The sequence below is a fragment of the Opisthocomus hoazin genome, chromosome 4, assembly GCF_030867145.1.
Source record: "Opisthocomus hoazin isolate bOpiHoa1 chromosome 4, bOpiHoa1.hap1, whole genome shotgun sequence".
NCBI lineage: Eukaryota > Metazoa > Chordata > Aves > Opisthocomiformes > Opisthocomidae > Opisthocomus > Opisthocomus hoazin.
Genome location: NC_134417.1, coordinates 48,231,816 through 48,258,052, shown reverse-complemented (window position 1 = coordinate 48,258,052; position 26,237 = coordinate 48,231,816). Strand labels below are relative to the sequence as shown.

The 26,237-nt window shown below is 43.7% G+C and overlaps 1 protein-coding gene across 5 annotated transcripts in view; it reads left to right on the top strand.

Annotated features, from left to right (window-relative positions):
• The window catches only part of CMTM7 (CKLF like MARVEL transmembrane domain containing 7), a 55,934-nt gene that overhangs the window by 11,632 nt on the left and 18,065 nt on the right, over positions 1–26,237 (top strand). For 2 of the 5 annotated variants that reach the window (XM_075418949.1, XM_075418951.1), the window contains exons 2-4: positions 11,178–11,351; positions 14,133–14,231; positions 15,266–15,347. In XM_075418949.1, coding sequence (XP_075275064.1) covers positions 11,178–11,351; positions 14,133–14,231; positions 15,266–15,347 — 355 coding nt within the window. Of the gene's footprint in view, positions 1–11,177; positions 11,352–14,132; positions 14,232–15,265; positions 15,348–15,706; positions 18,809–26,237 lie in introns of those variants that run through there. The other 3 variants (XR_012763738.1, XM_075418953.1, XM_075418952.1) reach the window with 3 other exon arrangements.

Sequence of the window (26,237 nt, the reverse complement as noted above, 5' to 3'; positions counted from 1 at the left end):
AGTTTTATGTGTTTTGGGAATTGTTTGTGTCTTCAGTATCGCACTTGTGCAATGTTACTCAATTATTGCCTACATTGCTGTAGTGTTTCGAGTGTTGTGTATGCAGATTTTATGTCGATTGGAAAAACTTACTGATAATGCTTTTACAGTTGAAAAGTTTTAAATTCAAGTTGATTTTTAAAACAAATCTGTTAATATTGGATTGGAGAGAAAGAAAATTAAGAGGTTGTTGTTGGTAATAAACGGTTATTGTGGTGGGGTTTTTTTAATTAATTCACCGCCTAATGAGAATATAGCCTGTTCTTTGCCATGTAACTGTAAAGTCCTCAGCTTTCAGTTAATAACATCCAGGATTGTATGGTGTTTTTCAGTGTGGTGCAGGCAGCTGTGGGGATTGAGACAGGGAGCTAGTTAAGCTGGCAGTGGTGGGACTGCAGTATTGGCATAGACTGCGATCAGTGGTAGGCAGGACTTAGTTGTAGCTGGTCATTACAAAGAGCTGCCGTTTCAATGATCATGGCTAACACCCTGTAACAAGGGCTCTTTAATAATGTAATTCGTATGCTGGTTCTGTGATTACCCCACATCCTTTTCTACCACTGAGGCCTGTGCCTGAGCAGATAGAGAACTTCTTATTAATAGATAAGGAATACCGCTTGCTTGTACTTAGAATCCTCTTATCTGGGTTGTAGAGGGTCTGAGTAAGATTATTTTGCCTTTTCTCACCCTCCCACCATTTTTATCTTCAATAAGTCGCCTGTGGATGGGGCTGCACAAGAGAAGTCACTTATCAGAGGCCAGGCAGCCTCCTTATTTTAGCAAAGCAGCCAGACAAGAAGGAAATCTGCCCAGATGCAGGGGCTGAGAGATTATTGTGCAACCAAAGACTGGCTGCTTCACAGAACCATGCACTTGAAGACAGCTGATTTCGTCTGTCATTAGTGAAGTTTTAAATGAACTGGTTTTTCATCTTCTTTTTCTAGTAGGGGTTTGGCTGCTACAGCTCAGATTTCCAATACTGCCCTGGAAGAAGGAAATCTCAATTACAGCAGCAGTCAGCGTTGTTGCTTAAATGAGCTGAACCAGTCTTGCATGAACTACAGTTGTAACGTTGGCCTGCGCTTTGCTCATCTTTCTGTTTTGGGAAGCTGTTCCAAAAAATTCCTTTATTCTGTCCAGAAATACATACTTATGGGTGTTGCTTCACAGTGTTGAGGTGTAACATTAGGAAATGTACAGCTGCAGTCAGTGACAGTTCTCCAGGGCATGGTTATCCTGATTGGCTCGCTTAGGGATGGAAAATTCCACTTACTATCTTGGCTAGTGTCACAAGCTGGAAACTTTGACTTTTTTTGTTCAAATACAAAAAACATTTAGCTCTTATTATATTGTGGGTTTTTTTAAAGTCTGTGATAAAACTGAATATGAGTCAGTTCTGTCCCTTGCTCCAGATCTTTAGGCAGACAGTTTCTGTACTATTGCTTGCACCAGAACTTGGGTAAGTTTCAAGAGAGTGGAAATCAACCAGTTTTTATCAATTTCATAGATAGTTCTCAGGGTCTTTCTCTTTCCAGAGCCGGGAGGAGGGATGTTAAAGCAGTACAAAGGTTCATCAGTGCTCCAGCAAGTGCAGTGGAGAAGCTCTCCTCTCAGTGCTGTGTTACAGCATGCAGGGGAGAAAAAAAAAAAAGCTGTTTCTGGCTTCTAGAGAGTTAAGTTGGCAGAGAAGCATGGAAAGCAAAAACCACTTTCAGGTATTGCCAATTACCAGCTGGAGACTGGTAAACCAGAGCTGCTGCCTCCAGTCTTTGTACAGGTGTAGTACTATCCTGAATCCTGTCCCCTGACCTTTTTCGCCTGAATAGTGCCATTTTTTAGTTAGCTGATTGCAGTGCATGTCCTGATGCAAGGGAGTGAGGAAGACAGCTAGAAAACAATAAAAAAGGGAATTATGCTGCGTTCACATGTATACAGAGAAGTTTGGAATAAAGAGTAGAAATAAAAGGAAAGGAAACACTGGAGACAAAAAGTCATAGTACAACTTCTTACAGGAACGTGTAGCAGAGGGGAGTACAGTCAACAAAGAAAGGAAAATATTCTGAGAAAGAGCAAGAATGTGGTTGTACATTGCAAGGCAAAATAATTCAGTGAAAAGATAATGCAGTGCTGGGTGGATCGTACATGACAATGTGTGTGTCACAGTATTATGGTAAATCTTTGAGATAAGAGTTAGAGTTTTTCTCTAGAACTGGGAACCTTGAGGCAATTTTGCTTCTTATCAACCTTACCTTTCTTCCCTGCAGTTTAGCTGGCATTTCACATCTTTATTCTGTATAGAAAAAGAAAATTATTATCCATAGTTAAAAGTTACACAGTAAGATGGCAGTTTCAGCCTGTCAGTTCAGGATATGATCTTGGGATTTGCAAAAAACAACCTTCATTTCCTTTCTGCAATGAAGATTTTTACTATTATTCTTTGTACTACTGCAGCCGCTAGAAGTCCCATGTAAGGAGTAGGCTACCCCAGCCAGCAGCCAAACCCTGACCCTTTCCTGCAGGATGGAGTGAAAATAGAAGTAAGGCAAGAAGACCCATGGATCGAGATAGTGGCAGTTTTGTAAGGAAAACCAAAGCTGCACATGCAAGCAAAGTGAAGGAGGAATTCATTCACTACTCCCCATCAGCGGGCAGATGTTTAGCAGCTTCCTGTAAAGCAGGACCTCAGCATTTGTAATGGTTGCTTGGGAAGACAGATGCCATAACCGTGAACATTTCCCCTTATACCTCCTTTTCTTGAGCTTTTATTGCTTGACACAACGTCATATAATCTGGAATATCCTTTTGGTCAGCTGAAGCCAGCTGTCGTGACTGTGTTGCTTCCCAACATCTTGCCTACTTGGCGTGAGGGGAGAGAGAAGAGAGAAAGAAAGCCCTGCTGCTGTGCGAGCACTGTTGAGCAGCAGCCGAAAGATTGATGTGTTATCAGCACAGTTTTAACCACAAATGCAAAGCACAGCACCATACGAGCTGCTGTGAAGGTAGTTAGGTCTATCCCAGCTACACCCAGTACATCACCACTGTATGGGGTGTTTTACAGGCACAGTGGGAAAGGATAACCCTTACTCTGCAGTCATTAATAGAATTGTGAAAGAACAGCTGGATATGGGCAAGTGATAATGTGCGGTACGGAGGAGTCAGGAATTGTCAAGAAGACGAATAGTAACCTTAGCATTAAAGACTACACTTCCAGTTAGAAAACAGGAGTTTATTTGCAATGTCTTGTGCATGGTGGTTTTTTTGCAACACATGATATCAAAGTCTACTGTAAGTAAATAAGTGACAGTCAGGAAATAAATACTAATTCCCATTTTTCAGTGAGCTAGGACTCTCATTTTTATTTATCTTATATGGTGTAATGGCCACAAATCAACCAAAAAGCAACCCCCAAAAGACCAACCTTTTCCTACTGTTATACTTTTTCTGTGGCTTCCTCCTTGGGTGTTTGTTTTAGGGTCATTCCCACACATATTTCCACCCATGCTTGTCTGTTACATCTGTGATCTATTGACTGTTGCTTGGGGGAAGGAGGGTGTTTCAGTGGGCATCTGTTGTCATTCACTCTATAAAGGAAAACAGTCATCTTGACCTACAGGTTTATTAACAGTGCTCAACATTTTTGCCTTATTTTACACATCTAAAGTGTTTTGAGGGTGAAAGACTTTAGCATGATGCATGTGAGGTCTTTATTAGCTCTCGTTTGGCAAATGGGGGAGCTGAAGCAGCAAAACACATGATTTACTGAAGTTCAGACAGTAAGAAGGTTACAAAACTAGGGTCAGAATTCAAGAGCCAGTGACATTCAATTCCTCCCTTGTTGTGTTAGTGTTTGTCTGTGGAAGTGTATCTCTAATTCTCAGTTCATTAGGCTTTCCTTTAGAACAGGTTGTTGTCAATATTGGAGATCATGCTGGATTTATGTTTGTGCGGGTGGCTGTCTAAGAAAAGTTTTGTTCTCTCCAAATGTTACAAAAGAATTAAGTATTGGTAATAAAGCCAGAGATTTATTTATTACATCTAATAAAGCGGGACAGTAGAAAAACTTGCACAGATTGATTCTTGGGTTACAAAATTGTTCTGTGGTCAGACAAACTACAGTCTTCTACTGCATGATCAGCAAATACTTAGTGGTGCCAGCTGGCATATGGGTACATGGAAGGCAAAATAAGTCCTTACTTATGTTATGGTTCCTTCATTACCCTCAGAGCACTACCGAGGAAAATGTATGTGTAATCTCTTCTGCCTGCCCATTTACTGGAGCAGGTGATTCTCTAGTAAGCTACTTCGAACTTGCTGACTTGGTCCAGGTTCTTCCATCTTTGCTGGTCCACGATTGTGTTAGTGAAGGGAAGTCCAGCCTATTAGTTCTGAGATGCAGGCAGCTCTTGGGCAGTTTCACGGTGGCCCGCATGACAGATGAAAGGGCTGGAAACTGCAGGAGGGTCTAGCCACCAGCGAGGCTGAGGATTGTGCTGCTGGCTTGCTCTTTGTCCCAGCATCATGCCCAGTCCACTTCTGTAAAGCTAGGATATTTGGAGCTGAGCTTTCTCTGTTAAAAATTTGCATCTGCAGAACTACAGCCAGCCAAGAGTAAGTGCAGGGAGTTAGGTGGAATTCCAACCATGTAAAATGAGGAGGACAACAGCATCTGGGCCTAATGCCACGGGGCTTTTCTCCAGTGTGCATTTGCCTTAGGAGTAATTAGAAGTTGGATCTTCCTCCTGTATTTAATCTCTTCAAAATACAAAGGCATTATTCCTCTCCTTTCCTTAAGACATTATTGAGTTTTCCGGCAGTGGAAGATTGACTTCCTTGAAAACTTGGTACACATTTTCCTTGTTTTTTACTGAGTTTAATCGATGACCAGTGGACTTTAAATGCTCATTCTTTGACAGGGACAAGAAGAAACAGGGAGGAAAACAGCTGATTTTTAAAAAGGAACAGTGTTTCCAGGGAACACTTCAAGTAGCATTTTATAGCACAGGGAAAGAGATTTTATCACTCTTGTCCAGTCCTTCCCTATCCTCTCTAGCTTGAGAGACACAGAAGGAAAGTGTGCCATTCTGAACAGATTGATGTCATCTCTGTGGGCAGGAAGGAAGATCCGGGGGGCTAAAGGCTGGTCAACCTCACCTCAGTCCCTCAGAAGATAATGAAGAAAATCCTCTTGGAAAGCATTTCTAAACACGTGAAGGACAAGAATGTGATCAGAAGTAGTCAGCATGGATTTACAAAGGGGAAATCATGCTTGACCAGCCTTACTGTCATCTATAATGAGATGACTAGTTTGGTGGACAAGGGGAGAGCAGTGGATGTTGTTTACCTTGATCTGAGTAACATTATGGTCTTCTGTAACATCCTTATATATAGGGTATGACTTAGATAAGTGGGCAGTGAGGTGGATTAAAAAGTGTCTGAATGGCCAGGCCCAGAGGGTTGTGATCAGTGGTGCAAGGTCCCTGGAGGCCAGTACTGTTCAACATCTTCATTAATGACCTGGACGGTGGGGCAGAGTACACCCTCAGCAAGTTTGTAGATGATAAAAAAACTCAGTGGAGTGGCTGATGAGCCAGAAGGTTGTGCTGCCACAGAGAGGGACCTTGACAGGCTGGACAGAGAGGAATCTCATGAAGTTCAACACAGGGAAATGCAAAGTCCTGCATCTTGGGATAAGCCCCTGCACCAGTACAGGCTGGGGGCCAACTGGCCAGAAAGCTGTTCTGCAGAGAAGACCCTGGTCCTGGTGGACAAGCAGCTGTCCATGAGCTGGCAGTGCATTGTTGTGGTAAAGAAGGCCAGCAGCATCCTGGGCTGCTTTAGGAAGAGAGTTGCCCATGGGTGGAGGGAGGTGATCCCTGCTTGTTGCAGGTGAGGCCATACGTGTGGTGCTGTGTGCAGTTCTGGGCTCTCCAGTGCAAGAGAGACTTGGATTTACTGGAGTGAGTCCAGCAGAGGTCCACAAAGATGATGAAGGTTCTGGAGCGTCCTTCACATGAGGAGAGGCTGAGAGAGCTGGGACTGTTCAGCCTGGAGAAGAGGAGGCTCGGGGGGATCTTATCAATGTATCTAAGTACCTGATGGGAGGGAGTGAAGAACAGGGAGCTGGAGTCTGCTCAGTAGTGCCCAGTGACAGGACAAGAGGCAGCGGGCACGTGAAAGTCAATCTGAACATCAGAAAATGCTTTTTTCACCATGAGGAAGGTCAAATACTGGCACAGGTTGCCCAGAGAGGTTGTGGAGTCTCCATCCTTGGAGATGTTCAAAACCTAGCTGGACTCGGTCCTGGGCAACCAGCGGTAGGTGCCCCTGCATGAGTAGAGGGGTTGGGCAAGATGACCTCCAGAGGCCCCTTCCAACCTCAACCATTATCTGATTCGGTGATCCTTGCTTTGAGCATGAGACTCATAACTGGATCACACCTTGCATTTCTTGCATAGCTGGGACACACATTGTGCTGCTGCAGCCCTCTCTCACCCCGCAGCCCTGCCTGGGCGTGGCTGGTCAGCCTGGCCCATGCCTGGCACACGGAGCGAGCAGTGTCATAACACAGGGTAGAAAGGGTCTTCATCCTTCCCCTCATCACTTAAGGCAGCAGCAGCAGCATAATACCTGGCCCTTCTTCACTGTGAAGATCAGATCTCCCAGCCCATGTCCCATCTCCCATTAACATCCTAGAAAGATCTGTGCTTCTTCACCCTTTTTGAGGGGCTGTGGGTTGGCTTTTGAAGGAAGACCATATCAGGAAAGAGCAAATTATGTTTCATTTTGGTAGAGCTGTGCTCACTTCAAATCAGGATGAAGTTTAGACTTGGGAGTTTATGTCAGTGCTATTCAAGAGCCAGCATTTTCCACAGGCACATTGCGGAGCATGTGGTTGCCTCGTCTCTGGCTCAAAATAGAGAAGAGAATGCAGACTCTTGCCATCTTTCTTTTATGATGTCTCTTCTGTCTGGTAAGGTGTTGAGTGCCTCCTGGCAATTGCTGACTGCCCTTAGTTCATGTTGGCTTCACTGCAAGATAGTTCCTGATACCAGTGTTCCTAAACATGCTTCATGACTCACTTCAAGTATCTGGTCCGATGGAAAGTCAAGAATTGGGTTAGTTTAAGCCGATGAACTTCTGTGAAACAGAGTAAATATGGAACTTTATTAAATCCAAAAATCCCTCCTTGGAGTTTACTGATGCATATGTTCTTTGTTTTGCTTTTCACAAACCAGAAAGCGCTTAAATAGTAGTGTTCTGCAGTGTGTCCTTCACCGCTTTTGTAATGCAGGTCTGAAGCCTGGATATCATTTGTGGAGCACGTTGAAATCTTCTGAGACTGACCATCATTTGACCTGTACTTCTGGTCTGACTTGCTTGCTGGCTATGGGTTACATGTCTGCTGCTCTCACAATCTGTGAAATACTGTACTGAAATGGAAATGGCAGTGCCCTATTTTTTTTGTACCTCTAGTTTTTATTTTTAAGGTATATTAACCTACTTCCCAGTGCACAATGCATAAAGAACAGTCATAATGGGATCATTTTAGTGCTTTGCCATTCATTTCTCTCACTGTGCCACGAACTGACTTCTAAGATATATTTGAACTGTATCCCAGACAGTTATATATTAATCATTTCATCACTCAATTTCAATTCTCTGGAAACAGGAATTCCAGGGGGAAAAAAATACAGTTATCACCCGTTATATCATGATAAAGCAATATCTGGTGAAGAAACATAGGTATTTGTCACTTTTAAAGGACAGATAATATTATGTGGCTCTATTTCCTACATTTGTTAGCATTCTTCTGCAATAGGTGAGTTTTAAACTCTGACTGTACCTGCTAGCCATGCAGGCAATATAGTGTGGCAAACATGGTATAGCTTATATAAAGTTGTTGATATGGTCTCCTTTGCACCTCAGCTGCCCTGTGAAATAGCTTTATGTGCCTCCAATCAGAGACCCTTCTTTAGAAATGGCATGAAAATCTCATGTTGTGAAATTTATGCTAAGAAAGGAAATCTTTGAAAGAAAGACCTCTTGCCACGCAATGATTTCTTCATACCTGTGTGCTGAGGCACATCTAAAATCAAAGAAAGGAGAATCTTTACTAATGGTTTTTGGAATTATTTTAATTGTGAAGTACACTTGAAATGGAAAGCATATTTGTTCAAATCCACGTTTCTACCCTGTTCTTAGGAGCTGAGCAGACTCTTCACTGACTGGTTGGTACCTTGTGTCTTGTTTCTGAGGAGTATAACACCTCAGATGAATTTTCTGACTTTGTCCTTGGAGGGCTCACATTCTTCTTTATGAATCTCATTTTTTTAATACTTTTTAACTGAAAAAAAAATACTTTTGTGCTTCCATGAAGTTCAATGAACTGGGTCTAGTTTAAGCCAAGTTTTTTTTAAAAGTGTTTCTTATTATTTGGGTGGTGGTCCTACTTCAAGGATCCAGTCCTTCTTATCTTTTGTAGACAGTAAAGAAGTTGCTAAAGTTAATGATTCAAGTATGAAATGAACCAACAAGCAGATTTAATATTTCTGTGAATTAGCACTTCCTTCTTGATTTGTACAGTGTAATTGAAACTGAGAACTGATTATTGTGAAGACACCTGAACAAGGGAGGCCCCTTTTAGCCTTTGCTGGTTAGAGGAGTGTTTGTCCTCATTCCACCTTTGTCCAAGAGCAAGATTCAAGCTTGCTGTGACTTCTTGTTGAGTCTTCCTATAGAAATGTCATTAAATTTAGTATTCATTTTCTTGTGAAAATAATAGCTGTCTCTTGCATCACTTCAGGTGTCCCCCTACATTATAGGGTAAGTGACCTGCTGATCTCCTGATTGTGCAAGTTACCTAACAGCTAAGTCAGATGACTCGTGGTTTAACTGATGTTAAGATTCAAGGAACCGAGATGGATGGTCTGTGGCAGCCTGAGCCAACGTGGTTACTGGCTGCTGCCATCCTGCCTGCTCAGTCCTTCCTATCCTTCACCTTGGAGTCCTAGCTTCTCCCTCACATTCCCTTGCTTACCTGACCCTGCCTTGTGTGTTGGCAGACTCACAGTAAAGCTGTTTGCTTTTTTTACTAGTTCGCTTTTCTGCTGAGTTAGTACACTGAGGTGGCTCAGCACAGATGAGTGAAGGAGCTAGTACGTGACAAGGATGACAGAGTGAAGTCGGGGTGGGAAGGAGAAGATAACAAAGGCTATGGCTTCTCATGAAACCACAGCTTAGTGTAGACCTGGTGTACGTAGACATAGATTGGACAGAACTTCATTGAAATTATCTCAGAATTGAAGAACTAGGACAGAAGTCTTTAAATGCTGAATTGTGGAAAGCATTGCTTTGTTGTCTTCTAAGAAATGTAGCGTCTCAGAAAGCTCTGCCATGCACAAGGTGCAAGACTTTGTGCATTTAGGGTGCCCCGGTGGCTAGGCTGCGAGACCCAGAGAACAGGCATGGTACAGACAGAAGTACTAAACATGCAGGATGGTGCTATGACACCCAAACCAGAGCGCAGGAACATATTTGGGGGGACACATACTGAGCAATACCACATTTTCAAAAGCACGCGTAACCTCTGTTCTTGAGAAGCATTGAACATTATCTAGCCCTGCACCTCAAAGCTCTGTCTTCCCCACTCTATATCTGTTTCAAAGGTGGGAGGAGATGTAGGCTTACTCTAGCACAGAAGCGTGCTACTGGCTTGGAGTGAGCATCACTTACGATGCTGTTGTCAACTGCTTGGACTACCACAGTAAATATAATAGAGTTGGACCAGATCTAACAGCAGCTTAGCCACTTGTGTGGGAAAGGATCCCAGAGCATGGACTTTTCTCTTTGGAGCCACTTCTTTGAGGTGATTCACTGTTGCGACATTGATGTGGTGGTTTGAATGGCATTTAGGCAAGGTGCCAGTTCTTGCAAACTTTTTGTGAAGTTGTGTGTGAATAGAGCTTTTGGTTGCCGTTGAGAATGCATATGTGTAACCTGTCCGCTTAGATCTGAGCAGGTGAAACTCAGTTAAAATTACAGCAGGGAGAATCTAAGCTATGTTGTTTGGGTGTTGGGGTTTTCTTGCCTTTTAATCTAAAGGAAATTATTCTGATAATAGATGCAGTTGCTTGGGAGTTTGGAAGATGAGTGTGCAGGGAGGGATGGTGCAGTCTTGAAATGCTGGCTTCCTCAGATGTTTTTTTTAACATCTTGGAGAAACACCTGAAATGTGAATCACTACTGCTCCTGGCTGACTTTGGATGAACTAAAAATTACAGTGGCTGAAAGCATGCATTGACAAAGTCTATAATAAGAGAATATTTGGATATATGCTTGGTAGATTTACTTTTATCACCAGGCTAGCCAGGCTGGTACAAGCAGCAAGATCAGTAAAATAAACAGGTAGCTTTAGATTAAAAAAATAAAATAGCTTTTGTCCTTTGCAAGCCTACAACTGAAAGAAGTTGTACAATAATGCTTTATACTTTCATGTGACAATGTTAACATATTAAGACTTTGTAAGTATTGTATTGGGGTGGAGTGCATCAATCAATTCCTCCAAATCCTTATATTATTTGCTATGATACTACCTTATGGTCTGCTAATGCTCCTGCTCTGTAGATGGCAGAAAAGGAAGAGTAAAACTGTTAGCTCAGTTGCAGTCAGGTCCTCTGATTTTGCATGTGAGAAATCTCACTAAATGGAAATAAAGGCGCATGTGTTCATGGGCACTTTTGTTTTTACAGCTTTCAGTGATTTCCTTCTGAAAGTCCGTGGGGTTTAGCTGCTTTAGTCACTGATGCAACTCCAGGCATTCAGTGCCTCTTCTCTGTTTGAGACCCCTTGGATTGTACGTAGAGACTTCTTCAGGTTGGATTCTTCAGGCTGAAGCTACTGCTTTCCTTCTAGCAGTTGGCTTTTTCCCCACTCTTAATGGTTGTTTTAGCTCAGTTAACAGCAAATTTTAAAATGGTGTTACCATACTTGTTACTTTGTCCTCCATTTTGTTGGGACCATCCAATTTATATTAGATATTTGTCTTCTGTTTCTAAGTGACATTTTGTTGTGTTTAAAAGCATCTCCACAGCCCTCTGAGCACCATTGCAAATATCTTTAATGTGCCTTTTGTCTTTCAGATCTCACTGCTGGTTGGATTCATCAGTGTAAATAATTCTCCATGGACGGATTACAGTGCATACAGCTATTTTCAGATTGTCACCATGTGTGACTTGGTTATGATTTTGTTCTTCTACATGATCCACATTTTCAGAATCTACAGGAAGCTCACTTGTGTTAGCTGGCCACTTGCGGTAAGTCAGGGTTCCTTGCCTTTCTTGTGGGTTGATGTCTCGATTACTTAGTCCATTTTCTTGTTCTATCACACAATGATAGGCAGTCTTTTGTGTAATCCTCTTTTGTCTTGTATACAAATCCTTTTGTTGCTTTTGTTATTAGTATTCAGTTCAGCGGGTGTTGTAAGTTTTTCAGATGATTTGGATCTGATCCTGCACTCCTTTACACAGATAGAAATCCAGATTTACTCCAGAGAAGGCAATAGTGTTATTCTGAGACAATTGAAAAGAAGCTACTGATTATCAGTCCTTCAGCAGATGGATTCTAGCTCAGGTCATTTATAGCAGCAAAGGGATTGCTAGAGTACCAAGTCACAGCATTAGAATTCATGTACTACATCCCATCCCAAAATAAAGCCTATGAGTGCTATTTAAGCCAAATATGTCTCTTTTTGGTATTGTTTCAGGTAACTTACACAATAGCCAGAAATAGGTGATGGCCATAGCCTTGCCATTCCTGGGATATCCTGCAGGATGTTCCTGCCTCGTTCCCACATTTCCCCTGTACATCCATCTCTCATATCCTAGCAGAGAGCTGACAAGCAGCACAGAAAATGCCAGACCTGAACTTCCTCACTAGCTTTGGGTGAGGTCAGCTAACGAAGAGTCCTGCACCCTAGTGTGGGATGACAGATTTTAATAACCTCTTAGAACATGTCTCCCTTACACATAGTGACATGTTAGTTCCATAGAGGAAGGAGCAAAGGGATGAGGAAAGGTAACTGAAGAGATATAGGAAGATTTTGAAATCCAAGAAGTGGTTGGATGGTGTTTAATGGAAGCTATGTAAGCAGTTTGCAGATCTAAGATAACTGTTTGTCCATCCATCCGCTTCTAACTAGAGAGAAAAAAATTAATTTTCCTTGTAGCTCAAGATTATGGTTAGACTTGTGCCCCTTTTTATTTTTTCAGATGTGTGCCACCACTGTCTGTCTCTAGAAAGTACTTCTTTATCTAGAGATAGTACAGATGCAGGGATTGAAGTAAGCCAATAAATTAGTTTTGCAAAGCAGCATTTAGGGTGTGCATTGCTGTAAGAAGACTGTGCCATTTTGACCTCTGCATAGGCTGCTTTTGTTTTTTGCTGTGTGCTTAATCATTCCTAAATGTTCTAGAGTCACTAGTGAGTTTAAGGCACTGCAGTTTGTGGCTGCTCAGCTACAGATAGCTTTATGGGATGCAATGCTTGAACATTGCTGCTCTTTTACAACCAACCTCGTTCTCAGTCACGTTTAAGTATCCTTGGAATAGAATAGGAAGGCCTGTCAGAGACTTTGGGAAACTACAGCCGGTGTTTGTCTCGGTTTCCTCACAGGATCTCTGCATTGCAATCAGGGGCGTTATTTGCAGTCAGTAAAGTTGTGGTGGTTCGAGAGGTTCTTCAGCGCTGACACATTTTAAAGCTGGGAAGTATGTCTCCAGAGGGGCACTCTCCCAGTCGTGCCAGGGGCTCGCTCTCCATGTAATTTAGCCTTTGATGATTCTTTGCACCTTTGCCCATCCCTTGTATTCCTCTGAAGTAGTGGCCTGTGTACACTGCAATGGAGGCAATGGCGTGCCTAATTTGCCTGCTGCATCATGGACTAGCCAGGGAAGCCTCCTGATGGAAATAATTAATTCTAGCAAAAGCAAGGGTTGAGATCTTGATTACCTGAAACAAGGTTACAAATGAGGAAAGTAAGTTGCAGTCTCAGAGCCTACTTTATGGCAAAGGTCCTCCTCAGTGGTTTGGTGTGATGGTCTGTTTCTCTTCTGGTATTTCTTGAATTGGGACTATATTCTCTCTCCTTTCATTTTAGACAGAATATTTCCTCTGCCTTATGCATGGCATTTGCTTGGCTCGTGCTGGTAGTGCAATGCAGATAAACTGAGCAGATGCCGTCCTGCCCAACCCACCACACAAAAGAAACAACCCGTGTTCAGTTTGCAAACACCCATATTGATTACCATAATCGTTGTGAGGATTCAAAACTTAAATCCACAAATAACCCCTGCTTATAATAAGGTAAAATTGACTCCTGACTGATACTCATCACACTGGAGAGGAGCTTAAATGTGGTGACTCAGTGCTCTCTCAGAAAAACCTGTGGCATCATGTTTTAGTGCAGGACAGCTTGCAGCCACCCTTACAGGCTTAGGAGGCTGGGTGTTGGTTATGAGTGTCTACATGGTTGTGCTTTTTGTGGGTTCTCTCCTGTTCTCAGACTTGGCTGATGTAAATTGTTAGTAGATCCAGCGGTAGATCCACTGCTTGCTTTCTAAGATTATCAGAAGTAGGAGCACTTGGTTTTCCACTTATGCCATTTGCTGCCATTTATTGCCATTTCATATAGGCTAGAGAAATATGCCCTTAAGCCTTCTACCTTCCTGCAGAACTGTCTCTGTAAGTAAGGGGCATACTTGATGCAGTAAAGATATGTGTTTCACCTTCAGTAATGTACTAAGTTGAACTGTAAGGATTGTGTCCATATCCAGTAAGTAGACCTTACTTGAGTGGCATTAGTAGACCTGGAGATTGGCCCTCTCTCCCTTTTTGAACAAAAAGTCAGGTATGGTACAAAAATCTGCTCACAACGTGTTTTTTTTTTTTTCTTTTAAGCTTTTTTTTTTTTTTCTTTTGACTCATCTTTTGTCTTCTGGGTTTGAGTAACATCTGCCAACTTGTTTTCATTCTGAGGCATATTGAAATGCTTTTCTGAAAAGTTTCCCTTCTGATGCAGGCTGTGCTTGTCTTTACAGGAGTTTCTTCATTATTTAATTGGTACAATTCTGCTTCTCATTGCATCTATTGTAGCAGCATCCAAGAGTTACAATTTGACTGGACTTGTGGCTGGATCGGTAAGACTGTGTTATTAGTCTTGGCACTTTTATAGTTGCAATATATATAAAGTAGAGCATTGGAAATCTATTACTTATAATTTTATTTTGTTACAGAATTGCCATGCTTGTACCTTGGTTGGGTGAACTTCTCGCTACCTTCTAGCTCATTTCAGTGAATGTTCTGTAACACAATGCCAACAAAAACGTTTAGTTGTGAGACTCCAGACTCGCCACTAAAGTGGGTGTTTATCCTGTCAGAGAGTTGCAACCAAAGGCTCCTGTTTGAACTCATAGGAACTAATATGTTTAGGGGAAGAATTAAGACATCTCAGTTTTGACAAATGGCTGTTGTGGCAGCTAGAAGTAACCTAAAGGATTTCAGTCCAGTCTTTGTCTTTTGATGCCTCCTGCTCCTGAACAGAGCCCTGTTTAAGATAATTTCTGCTGAGTTGAAACCCACTGGGGTCCTGGGCTGAGTTACTGGAAGACAGTCTCTGCCTCTGTTGGCTGGAGGGCTTTATAGAGAGAGGCATGGCTTCTAAGTGTGGGCAATAGTATTTTCACAGCAGCAGGACCTGAAATACAACTCCTCCAGAATAAAGAATTGCTTTCAGAAACTTACTCCTGATGATGCAAACGGACTAGAAGACTTACCTGACTTGTTTATTGGGTAGATGGCAGGGAAAGATTTGTTTGCGTGGGGCAGTAAAAGAGCAGTAATCAGAGGTGTTAGAAAAAGTCTTTTCTTTGTTGCAGAATCCTAGTGAGAAGTCCGGAAGGGGAGACTATGCTGCTGTCCAGCTTTTTCTCCCTCCTTGTATATGATTCTCAGTCTGTCTTTCAGTCACTGTTTTGACAAAACATAAGCTGCTATTATACTATGGAAACTTTTTTTTTTAGTATATTGGCAGAACAGAGTAAAAAATCACTTTTTTTGGTCTGTTAATGTCTTAAAATACGTAGCTGGGTATACAAGAGCGTCCATACATTCATGGACTATGTGTCATCTAATGTTCTGCAAGTATTTGTGGTTTGTTTGGTTTCTCATCCAGATTTTCGGGTTCGTAGCTACGATCCTTTGTGTTTTAAGCATGTGGTCGTCCTACAAGGTTTCGTGCATCACGCAGTCAACAAGTAAGTATCACACTTAGTAACTGTGAGAATGCTTCCCAAACTGAATATTTACATTTTCTGCCACAGGGCTGTATCTGCCTGGATGGATTTATTACCCTCCTGTTCCTTCTTACTCAAAATTACTCACAAAGCAATAATTCCACATTTTCTGTCAACACAGACATATCACAGCTACTGACAGCTGTTAACAACTAACCACAAGAGCAAAATAACTTGCTTCTAGCAAGTAGTGAATGTATTGGTGCTTTCTCTTCTCCCTCCTCCACCCCCTATCAAGAGAAGGTTTCCCGTGTGTTCCATAATGAAGTACATGAATTTGTTTGTGGCAACTCAAGTGACACTGTCTTCCTTTTTCAAAGATGCATCTGTATGACTCCTTCGTCTCTGCAACACCTCTGCCTTACAAAATAGGGTACCAAAGAGGAGCGTCCACTACTGAGGAGACAGCATGGGTATTTTGTTACTAGCCTGGACAGCCGGTAGCTTTTGAAGATCTGCTTGAATGCCTATGCGAAACAATGTTGTGAACCAAAGTTTTTTTGCTCACCCCACCTCCACACCCGCAAGAAGTATATAATGGAGAACCTGCTTTTTATGAGCTTTACAGAGAAAGACGACTTCTGTCTCACAAGCTGGGCTGTGATCATTTCCAGCTATTTGCAGTAAGTGCATTTAAAACTCATTTGGAGAATCATTTGATTCTCCTTTCAGAAGGATGGAAAACGTGCTTCTGATTTCCTCCATCTGTTTACAGAAGGGAAATCCTGCAAATTCCTACCTGATTCTTAACTTCCAAGGATGATTTGTATAACAAAAGAACTGTTACAAACTGATTTGTGCCTGGATAAGCTGACCCAAGTCTTTCTTACCTCTTTACATCAGAACCGTGGGCTTTTTCTAGCATCAGCTCAGCCAGCATCAAAAATCATGAACTGCAACTTGAATACATCACTGCAAACACTTCCTCCTAGCCCCAGAAGTACACGATGAAATCAGGTTTTTTTCTCCATGAATTTTTACAGGTTGTTAACAGTCAAAGACTATTCTTAAAAACTTCCATCTGCCAAATACAGGAAAATACATACCCAAGAATACATGTTTATTGGTTTGTGGGATCTTTTTCTTTCCTTTTTACAAATACCTGCTTGTAAAATGGGTATTTGTAAGACCTGTTCTGTAGAAAATTTCTGTGGATTTCCTATGAATTATTCTCTTTGGAGTCTAACAGTGTTTATGGAAAGCCTATTGTGAATGGAGCAATGTGCTTACTTTCTCTCTCTTACATACGGTTTGTCCCTTCCTCTGCCTCTGCTGGGATCCATGCTTTTGGGGACTCTGCCCAGAGCTTGCACAAGCAGAGCAGTTCCGTGTAACTCCGAGGCTGAGACAATGCCTTCTTGGCACTTCTGTCTTTCTGTTCTTTTGCAGTCCATCCCTGGTGAGCTGGAAATTCTCTGCGGCAAAAAGGGATGCGCAGGCCCCTCCTTCTTGGCACTGTCCCCTTTCATGTCTAGCTGTGAAGTAGAACTTATGAGTTGGTCTCTTCTGCCTGGACAACTGCATGATGGTGCAGCAGATTTCTGCATAAAGTAGGATTTATACAGTTTACCAGGTCCAATCTGGAGAAAAAAAAAAGCATTTTCTGGCCTGCTATGCATTTTTCTATTTGTCTGAAATTCTGCATTGATACTGGTAGGCAAATTAATGGTCCTCTCAGAAAATTCTTTTTGTGCCTCATAGCAGATCATCATACATTGCCATTTGTCGTCACCTTATTTTTTTCTTTCATCTTAATATATGTATCTGTACTTTGGATTTTTTTTTTTATGCTTTGACAAGAGAAATTGGCCAACTGATAAAGGGTCAAAAATTTTGAGTAAGTAAATGAAAATAACTGAGCAGATAACCTGAAAAGGTAGAAATCCCCCTCCTCATGGTGCACAGTTTCTGTGATTCTTCTTGCTATTCATTTTCTTAAGTGCCCTGTTTACAGCAACACAGAGCAGGAAACAATTTGAAAGCGCAAAAGTCTGCTCTTTGTGGATGAAGATACATATATTCACTCCAAGATAAACTGCTTTGACATTAATATAGAGGATTATTCAAATAAAACTATATAACAGACAGTTGTAATGTTATTGATTTCATATTGACTACTTTTTATTTCTTTACAACGTCCACCTTCAGCCTGCTTTTCTGCCCCGTACCTTTGGATGACGTGTTTTGTGTTTGGTCAGAAATGGGTCACTTTTTTCTTTTTAATGACTGGAACTGAGCATGCCTCAAAGACTCTCTGGTTTCTCAGCTAGAAATCCACTGTCAGGTTCAGGCTTCCTTGCCCTGTGAGCATGAGACGATCCAAAGGACATGCATGACAAGGGACTTAATTCTGGGCACTTTGAGTGAAAATGTCTGCAGCAGAAGGTACACATACATAAATATATGTGTTTTTTTGCAACAGAGGTGCTTGATCAGCAGTTCTTTCAAGACTGACTTAACTACAGTTTTTGGAAACTAGCACTCTGACTTCAATTTGGACTGACATGATAGATATTTAAGGATACAACCTCTTCTCTTCCCCCAGAGGAAAAAGAAGTGCTCTATTTCTCCTTCACTTCCTAAGATATCACTTCAGATAGATAGTAGGCACCTTCCTACAAGCTTTAACCCCTCCTGGCAGTCCTGCGGGAAACCGGTGTTCTGCTGGAGACAGCGTGAACGCAGCTGAGACATCAGCACTACAGTGGCAGTGGGGAAAAGCACCTGCTGAGGACTGGGGCTGGAGCCTGAGCTTGTACTGAAGAAAAGGCTGTTTCCACTCTGCTGGAATCGTGCACCCTCTCCTGGCGCTACACTGGCATCTTTTCTTCAGCCTCCCACGTCGCTCTGTCACTTGTCACCATGAGGTGAAAAAAAAATTTGGGGGAATTTCATGCGATCTGACAACCAAAGAATTTCTGAACTATGCCCTGTGACCGTCCAAAGAATATGTTTTGCTGCAAGCACACTTGTTTACACTGGATCAAGAGAAGTAAATTACAGGTTCTCTTTTGTTTTTTGTGCCTGTCGACAGGTCTAAGGTATGCCTGCAGCTTTTGCTGTTGTGACAGTGCTGGGTCCGTAGACCCACCAGATGCCCTTCATGCGGGATGCTTTCGGGCTGGAAAAGTGACATCCCTTCTGCCAAAACTTCCTCGTTTCCCCCAAATCCTCCTCGTGAAAGATGTCTACCAAGAAAAGCACAGGTTTTGCCGGTATCACCAGCTGTACCGGGGGTCTTTGAGTGACAGCTCTGTCTGGCAGGGACTTTGGCATCTCACTACTGTAGCTCTTCCAGCAAAAGTATTGTAAGTTTCCTTCAGTGTCAGCCTGATTCGGAAAGCTCCATCTGTCTGCAACTTTGTCAAATATGGGACTCCAGCTGTTTTAGAAATAAACTGTGTTCGCTATTCGGGTGATATAACGGCTTTGAGAATCAGATTGTTGTCTTGCTCCTTTTTTTCCTTCCTCTGCTAGAGCAGCGACTTTCTCCCTGGGGAGTGTCAGAGTACATCCTGTAACTGGAGGACAAGAGCTAGGAGCCACAGAAAAAGTGGTCCACTGCCATTGTGTTTGGATGTGCTGGTCTGTGACTATCCCACCCAAAAGTTGTCCATCCTCTTCAGCTCCAGAATGAGTGCAGTATATATCCTTTGAGCCAGTACAGGTAGAGTTTGGGGCTCAGTTTTACTGGAAATTAAAATGTAGGTGTTGGGAGAAGAAAATAGGTAGTACAGACTGTTTGACACTGAAAAGAAAAACAAAAACAAAAAAACCCCAACAACCCTGATGTTTGAGCTCTGGGGGCTTGAGATAAGTTAAAGAGTGATAGTGCTTTTGTTGGGTAGAAACTGGGAAGATGAGAAGGGGAAACGAAACTTTTTTAAAGGAAGAGGAAGGGTGGCTTTGAAAAGCTTGAGGATGACGGTGCTTGGTGAAGATACTGCAGGTTATGTGACAGCTTGCACACTTTCTGTGTTGCTCTGAAATTGTTGTGTTCTGCATTGTGTGAGCTAGGAAGGAGTGGGTTCTTTGCTCCTGAAAGGCTTTGGGAACAGATCACTGTGTGGGGTATAGAGGGGATATAGCAGGATGCGTTGATAGTGATAACTTGTAATGAAGGTGGGGGGGTGGAGCAGGGGCGCTGAGTCATGCTCCAGGGAGGAGGACTAGGAGCTTATTAGCACAAAAAGAAGCAGGAGACGAGGAAGAGCAGGTGCAAACATTAGTAGAAAGCTTATGAGAGGAGGAGGTAATGTGAGCACATTGTGCACTAATAGAAATGCTGGCAGGTATCAGCAGTTTCTGGCTGTGTCGGTACTTAAAGGGCAGACCTGCCTGGAGTGAGAGAAGTCTCTTTTCTGCTTGCCTGCTATGTACGCTTCATACATGTGTCTGGGATTTTCATGTTCTGCTAAAGGTGCAGGAGGATGCACTAAACCTGACCCAGAGGCTGTGGAATACAGCATCAAGTTGCCGCATGTTCTGCCCTGTTTAACTTAAAATTGCTCAGGGCTCCGCTGTTCTTAGACACAGCATGGAGCAAAATGCCGCTGCTGAGCGTGAGGGGCTGTGTGCTGGCCAGTGGCCTTGGCCATCCCTCTGGCTAGGGACAGAAGTACAGATGTGCTTTTTCACACCGAGTGTCGGCTGAAAGCCAAGGAAAGCTGGAGCTGCGTGTTGCTGGGCCCTGCTGATGAGTGTGACTGGGCTGGCATCTGGGAGGTGCTGCTGGCTGTGTGGCATGGGGAGAAATGAGTACCAGAGACAGGGCCTGTGGCAGGCCCATGTCCTGTTCTTTCTGCCTGCAGAGATTTACATCCAGGTGGCAGGAGACAGCCCTCACCACAAAGTTCTAGGGTATTCTTAAGCAGCCCTCCCGTTCGGGCCGCTTCAGTTCTCAGGCAGGAGCACAGGTGCAGGCGCCATGCGCTTGGCTTACCTTTCGCTCCTCGGCAGATGCACGGGGCTGCACACTTGCAAGGCCATCCCATTGGGAACAGGCAGCTCTTGGTTTCAGTCCCTGGTCCCAGGGCTTGTTTAATCCCACTACGTGGAAGGAGGTCGGAAGGTTGCACTGGTGCTTGTCATCTTCCTCTCCTGGAGAAGGATTACTTTTTTCCAGCACAACAGCAGCTGGAGAACAGCAAAAGCAGTAAGTGCTGTCGGCTGCTCCTTCCTATGCCTTCTAGGGGTCACTGATGACCCCCAGCTGGCTGCTCCAGAACTTGCTTCTAGTCTGCCTGTCCCTGAGCCCAGAGTCCATCAGCCTCCCCTAGTCCCCTGGGTCACCGCTCCGGTTTCTCACAGCCAGTATGGTGAGTATGTGCCGCTGTTTATTACGAGGGACTGACCAGTATACAGTGGGTTCCCACCATCCAGGAGCTTACATTAAAAAAAAATAAATGAAAGCCCGTATTTATAAACAACTGGCGAAGTAGCTTTATCCTCTTATTATCTTGTATCTGCACTGGTTTACTGGGTTAAGGACTTGACAATTTATTAAGTATCAAACAAGCTCTCATCACCTGCCCGGAGCAGCTCCTCTGCCTTGGGGCAGTTGGCAAAAAAATCTGTCTGCTTTTTGCCCTCTGCCAAACTTCTGTCTAAGCTGCTCTGACAGTGAAATTGAAGCTGTCTCGCTATGCCCAGAAGCAGCACTTCATGCAGGTAGGAAGTGTGAAAGTTTTTTTAAATAAAAAGCAGAAAAAAAGAATTGCAGCACCGCAGGAGTTTCCTACCTCAAGCATGAGGTGACTGCCAAGACAAGCTTTCAGTTTTATGCGGAGGCAGAATTTAGATACTGAAATCTTTGGCATTGTTCTGGCCTAGTGCTGCAAAAGCTTGGCTTTAAGAAGCCAGTGTTGAGTAGCCAAAGGCATGGTATTGTGGCTGCTTGTGATGTGCTGGGACGGAGACAGTAATATGATAGGGAGGGCTCATAACAAGGAGACTGAGGGGATCTTGCCTTTGGGGTGGTGGCGGGGCGAATAAGCAGAGCAGAGCTAGAAAAGAAAGTGCAGACGAAGAAGCTAAAATCAAGGGGCCACCGCAGAGCAGCAGCGCTACCTGACATTTCCTGAGCGAGCAGCTCAGAACAGTGCTGTTCCTGGGGTTGGTGTTTTCATACCACTTCCTGAACATGAGACAACTTCCAGCAGCACCTGCTTTTCGCATGTAGCTGAACTACAGCTTTAAAGAAAGGCACAGCAGATAAATATTTTCAAAAGCAGTTTGGTCACTCGGTAAGGTCTAGCTGGCTCTGAGGTGACTTGCGTTTGAGCAGAGTATGTCCTTCAGAGCACTAGCTGGCCATGAAGGCCAGAGCTTTTGAAGCAGAATAAAGGATTAGGAGATAGATAAAATTGCTTCAATTAAAATGCAGTTTTGTGGGTCCTGGCTTGAGCTGAGTTAAATTGAAAATGCCCAAGACATTGTAGATTTCATATATTGTTCTTTAGATGATTACAGACCTAGAATAACAGCAATGCACAAAGCAGCCATTTGAAAGGAATAAACTGCAACCTCTAGAGCATTAGCAGAAGAGCAGCAGTCCTGCCCTCCTCACTGTGACGGGACGTTCAGCCGGCAGTGTGAAGTGACAAAGGAAGGTGCAGGTGTCCCAGTGCCAACCCTCAGCGCTGCAAAAGCCCCCGGGTTACTCTGACTGGCCCTAAAATGATTGCAGCCCTGCCTGGTGCGCAGAGGCACTGCCCGGTATGTCACCTGCAGAGCCCCTCTCGCCTGTTTCTCCAGAGCGGTGTGCCCACAGGGACTGCGCAAAGGTAGGCAGGCAGCTCTGCAGCAGACCAAGCACCTGGGGAAAAAAGGGGATAGCACAGAAGAAAAGGAACAGACTGAGTGCTCTGTGCTTTGCATGTGTGAGTGTGTGTAGAATAAAGTAATGTGTGGCGGTGAAGGAAACACCTGCTTGTTTCTGTGGTTGATGAAGGGGCTACCAGAAAGACAACAAGACTATGCCAGCTTTTCAAGTGGAGCTGGGGGGGGGGGGGGGGTATGATGTGGTAGGCCAAGCAGAGTGGTGGGGCATTTGTCCCCACAGGGGTGAATATCCCCAAGCCACTGCTGTAGAATCATTGCTAAATTAAGTATGTCTGATCCACTTATTCTTTCCTTATACGTATGCGCTTGTGCAGGAAGAACAACAGCAGGCAAGGAGCCCTCTTGGCATAGGAGGTGTTGTAGCAAGACTAGAAACCTTGGGAAAAAAACCCCACAGGTATAGACTTAGAGGCACCTAACCCTTAGGCATACAAGGACAGACTAGGAAATTAGAGAGAGCACTCATCCTGCCCCTGTTTTTACAGCCCAGAGAGAGTCAATGCCATTCTCCCAGCGAAAAGCAGCATGTCTTGGAGGCTGTTTGCATGGGACTAATAATGATAGCCAGCCATTCTTCCTTGGATAGTCAATGAAGAAAGAGAAGAGCAAGAGTGACTCACAGCAGCAGTGACTCAGAGTGCAGGAGTTAGTTACCCTTCCCCTCTGATTCACCCTCTGGTCGTGCCTCTTCCTCCATCAGCTACTGGGGGAGCTTGGCCTCCCAGCTGGAACATCTCAGGGCAGGACTGAGGAGATGCCCCTTTTACTTTCCCATGTGGAGCTGGGGCAACACCCACCTCTTCACTGCAGCGCTTGCATCTCAGCACTTAGCAGAGCTAATGCGATAGCTGGATGGATGGGGAGAGACCGGGCTCAGAGTCGTGTATCACCTCAAAGCCTGCAGCTAGCCGAAAGCATCCATTTGCAGCTTCCTTTTATAACATCTGCTAGCCAGCTGTGATGGTAGGGTATGATTCCCCCCCCACACCAGTACAGCCCTGCCAGCATACACAATTATACCAACACAACTTTCTTTTATTGAGATTATTGGGGGTTGTAAGGAGGTGGACCAGTGCTGGTGGCTTTGTACCACCACGAGTACAAGTACAAATCACAGCTCTGCTGGTATAATAGCTCCTTTTAAATCAGAAGTGCTTTGTCCATCTAGCACAGTCTACTGTTATTTCTACATCTGTAAATCACTCTGAACATAAAACTTAATGATCTGCATCCCCCTTTTTCATGAACCCCAGCCAAACAAGAGCACAATGCTGCAGCTGTAGCTATTAAGCTATGGTGGCAGCAAAGCACTCCATTAATACCTCATGCTCAGCAGTTCATGATGCATGAGAGCTGAATAATTACGCCCTTGTTACCCTCAAATGAGAGGCACAATTGCCAGAAACAAGCATTTACAATTAGAAAACTGTATCAAGTCAAGAACAACATTTGTTCATTCATAAAACAAGCCTTTCTGAGCAAGAGGACTATGAGGCAGAAAACAGACAGGCTTACGTTAATGAGACGGTTGTTTCTAGAGCTGGATTGTACCCCCTCAGACAGAGCTCCACAGCCACTTCATCCCAGCTGTTTCGAGAAATCAGCAGGCAGAGCTTTAGTTAAAGCTCTCATTGCTATGAATTGCACTGATGGGGAGGTTTAAATTTGAGGGAGAGTATCAATGACCAGTGATCTGCAGCCTTTGAAATGGAGCAGACAGGTGTAGGAGAGTGAAAACGGGTGTTGTGTTAATAGTAAAACTGGAAGTGGTGAGAGTCTGTCCTCCCTTCTGAGGATGCCTTGTTGCTCACACCAGGGTGGCAGCTCCACGTCTGTGGTTAGTGGTGTCCACAGACTACAGAACAGTTAAGTAACTGTTCCTTCCTTACCTACAGCTCACCGTGAACAGGGATTTCAGAATAGTGTCTGCGCCGACGTATTTGGAAGAGCGACAGCTGGTGCAAAGGAAGTAGTTAAAAGTAGGGCTGTAGTGCACACAGGCTTGCGTTATTTTGAGCAACATTCCACCACTCTCTCAGCAAGGGTAGGGCATATGGTAATAAAAAACATGTCATGCTTTTGTCTTGCAATATCATGCTTTCAGCAAGCTCAAGTGAGGACTAAAAAGAGACTTCTGAAGTACGCCCCAAACTTAGCACCGCAGAATGCTACATGCTTTCCTGCAGCACATCTAGCAACAGCTACCCGGTTGGGTGTTTGCTGTCCTCATTTGGCTGCACATGAGTCATGCTACAGAAGAATGTGCTTGTGCTGTCACCTCCTTGTGAAGCGGACTCTCACCTCAGGACCGGGCAACTTCAAAACAGCCAAGACTGTTTTATTTTCCCAGTCCTGTTCTAATATTCAGCCAAGAGATAATAGGTCATAAGAAGTAAAGTGAATGAGTGATTAGGACACGCGGGCTGGTCAAAGCGAGTTTCGCTGGGGTGCCTGGAGAGGACCGGAATTGCAAGAAGCCCTGTCTGGCACGCATTCCACTATGTTTGCCAAGATCTCTGTTTGCGGACCCTCACATTTTTCCAGCGTGCGTAATTTGCATGTTTTTAATAATAAGCTTCTCTCATTTAACTTTCCGAGAGTCCAGGAAATGCTCAGGTACTCCCCATTCCTTTCTTCATCCACCCATGATCCACAGAGCTGTCATCGAAAACCACAAAAATCTTCCCAGCTGAAGTACCACGTTATAGGTGCCAGTGTAATTATGAAGCTGAAGCTTGACTTTGTAATAAAAACAAAAACAAAAAAGAAAAACAAAAAAGAAAACAAAAGGGATACATGTAGAACTCGTTCGAACTGCTTAGGTAAAATACCTCCTTGAGACAATATTGATCTGATTATATTATCAAAAAACCTTCAGGCTACATTTTGAGAAATAAGCAAAGGCTTGGAAACAGTATCACTAAAGCGCACAGTTCAATTTATAGCCACACTGACGAAGGAGGGCGAGGGGGCTTCCGCTCCAGTGAAAAATACTGGTGGGAAGACTACCAAGTCCTCCAGACCAAATCTTTTTAATCACAGGATCATCTTTGCCCTCTTGTGGGCAAACTTCTCTCCTGCAGCTTCGCAGCAGGTTCCCTGCAGACGGCTGCAGAGTGTGGACAGCACGAACAGAATTTAAAAAAACACTGCTGGCCTTCCTTGTGCTTCCTTTAGCTGGCGAAGAATAGCCCTTCTGAACCCAAAGAGACCCAAACCCCAGCCAAGCAGTTAACCTCGCTGCAAGGAGAAAGCCCACCCGAAAGCGGGGAAACGCGTCCGTGCCTGGAACAACGATGCAGACAGCAGCGACCCGGTGGTGCCGGCGCACTCACGAAGGAAAGCGGCGGACTGCCAGCCTACCTTCTGCCCTGCTGCGCTGTCCCGACAATTGGCAGGAAACTCACTTGGGATTATGCTCCTGAGATAGGAGTTGTCACGATTCTAGCAGTAACAGGACTTGCACTCTGTGGTCATGCTACAAATTACTAAACCTCTATTAATCTTTCCTGGGGCTTCTGAGTTATTTTCTCATGCCGTGTAAATCCACCAGTGACGTACCCTTTTAATGTAACATTTTGCCTCAATTGTTTTCTTGCATCTAGTTTTCAAATGTAATTAAAAGCATTAGAGACCTTTTCCCTTGTGAATCCTTATGGATACACTCATCTCTGGCAACTTCATCAAAGAGACAACTTCACCTTTAATGTTACAATGTAAAGAAAAATAATACTGTGGCATTCCAATTTCAGTGCCAACAATGAAAAAGGTGCCATTCTCCTCCTCTTTGCCAGATCACCACCAGGTAATAAGCAATCTGTAGGATTATGAAACAAAAAAGCTGCCCTGCCAGAAAGCACGCAGGATTATTTCCTTTTCCTCGCCCTCTGCCACTGACAATGAGACAAACATTTTTACAAAGATCCAGCTGCTCCCCCTCAACCAAGTAACTCAGTCACCTGCATTCTTCTTCACCAGAAGAAATCACTTGTGCTCTTAACACCTTTT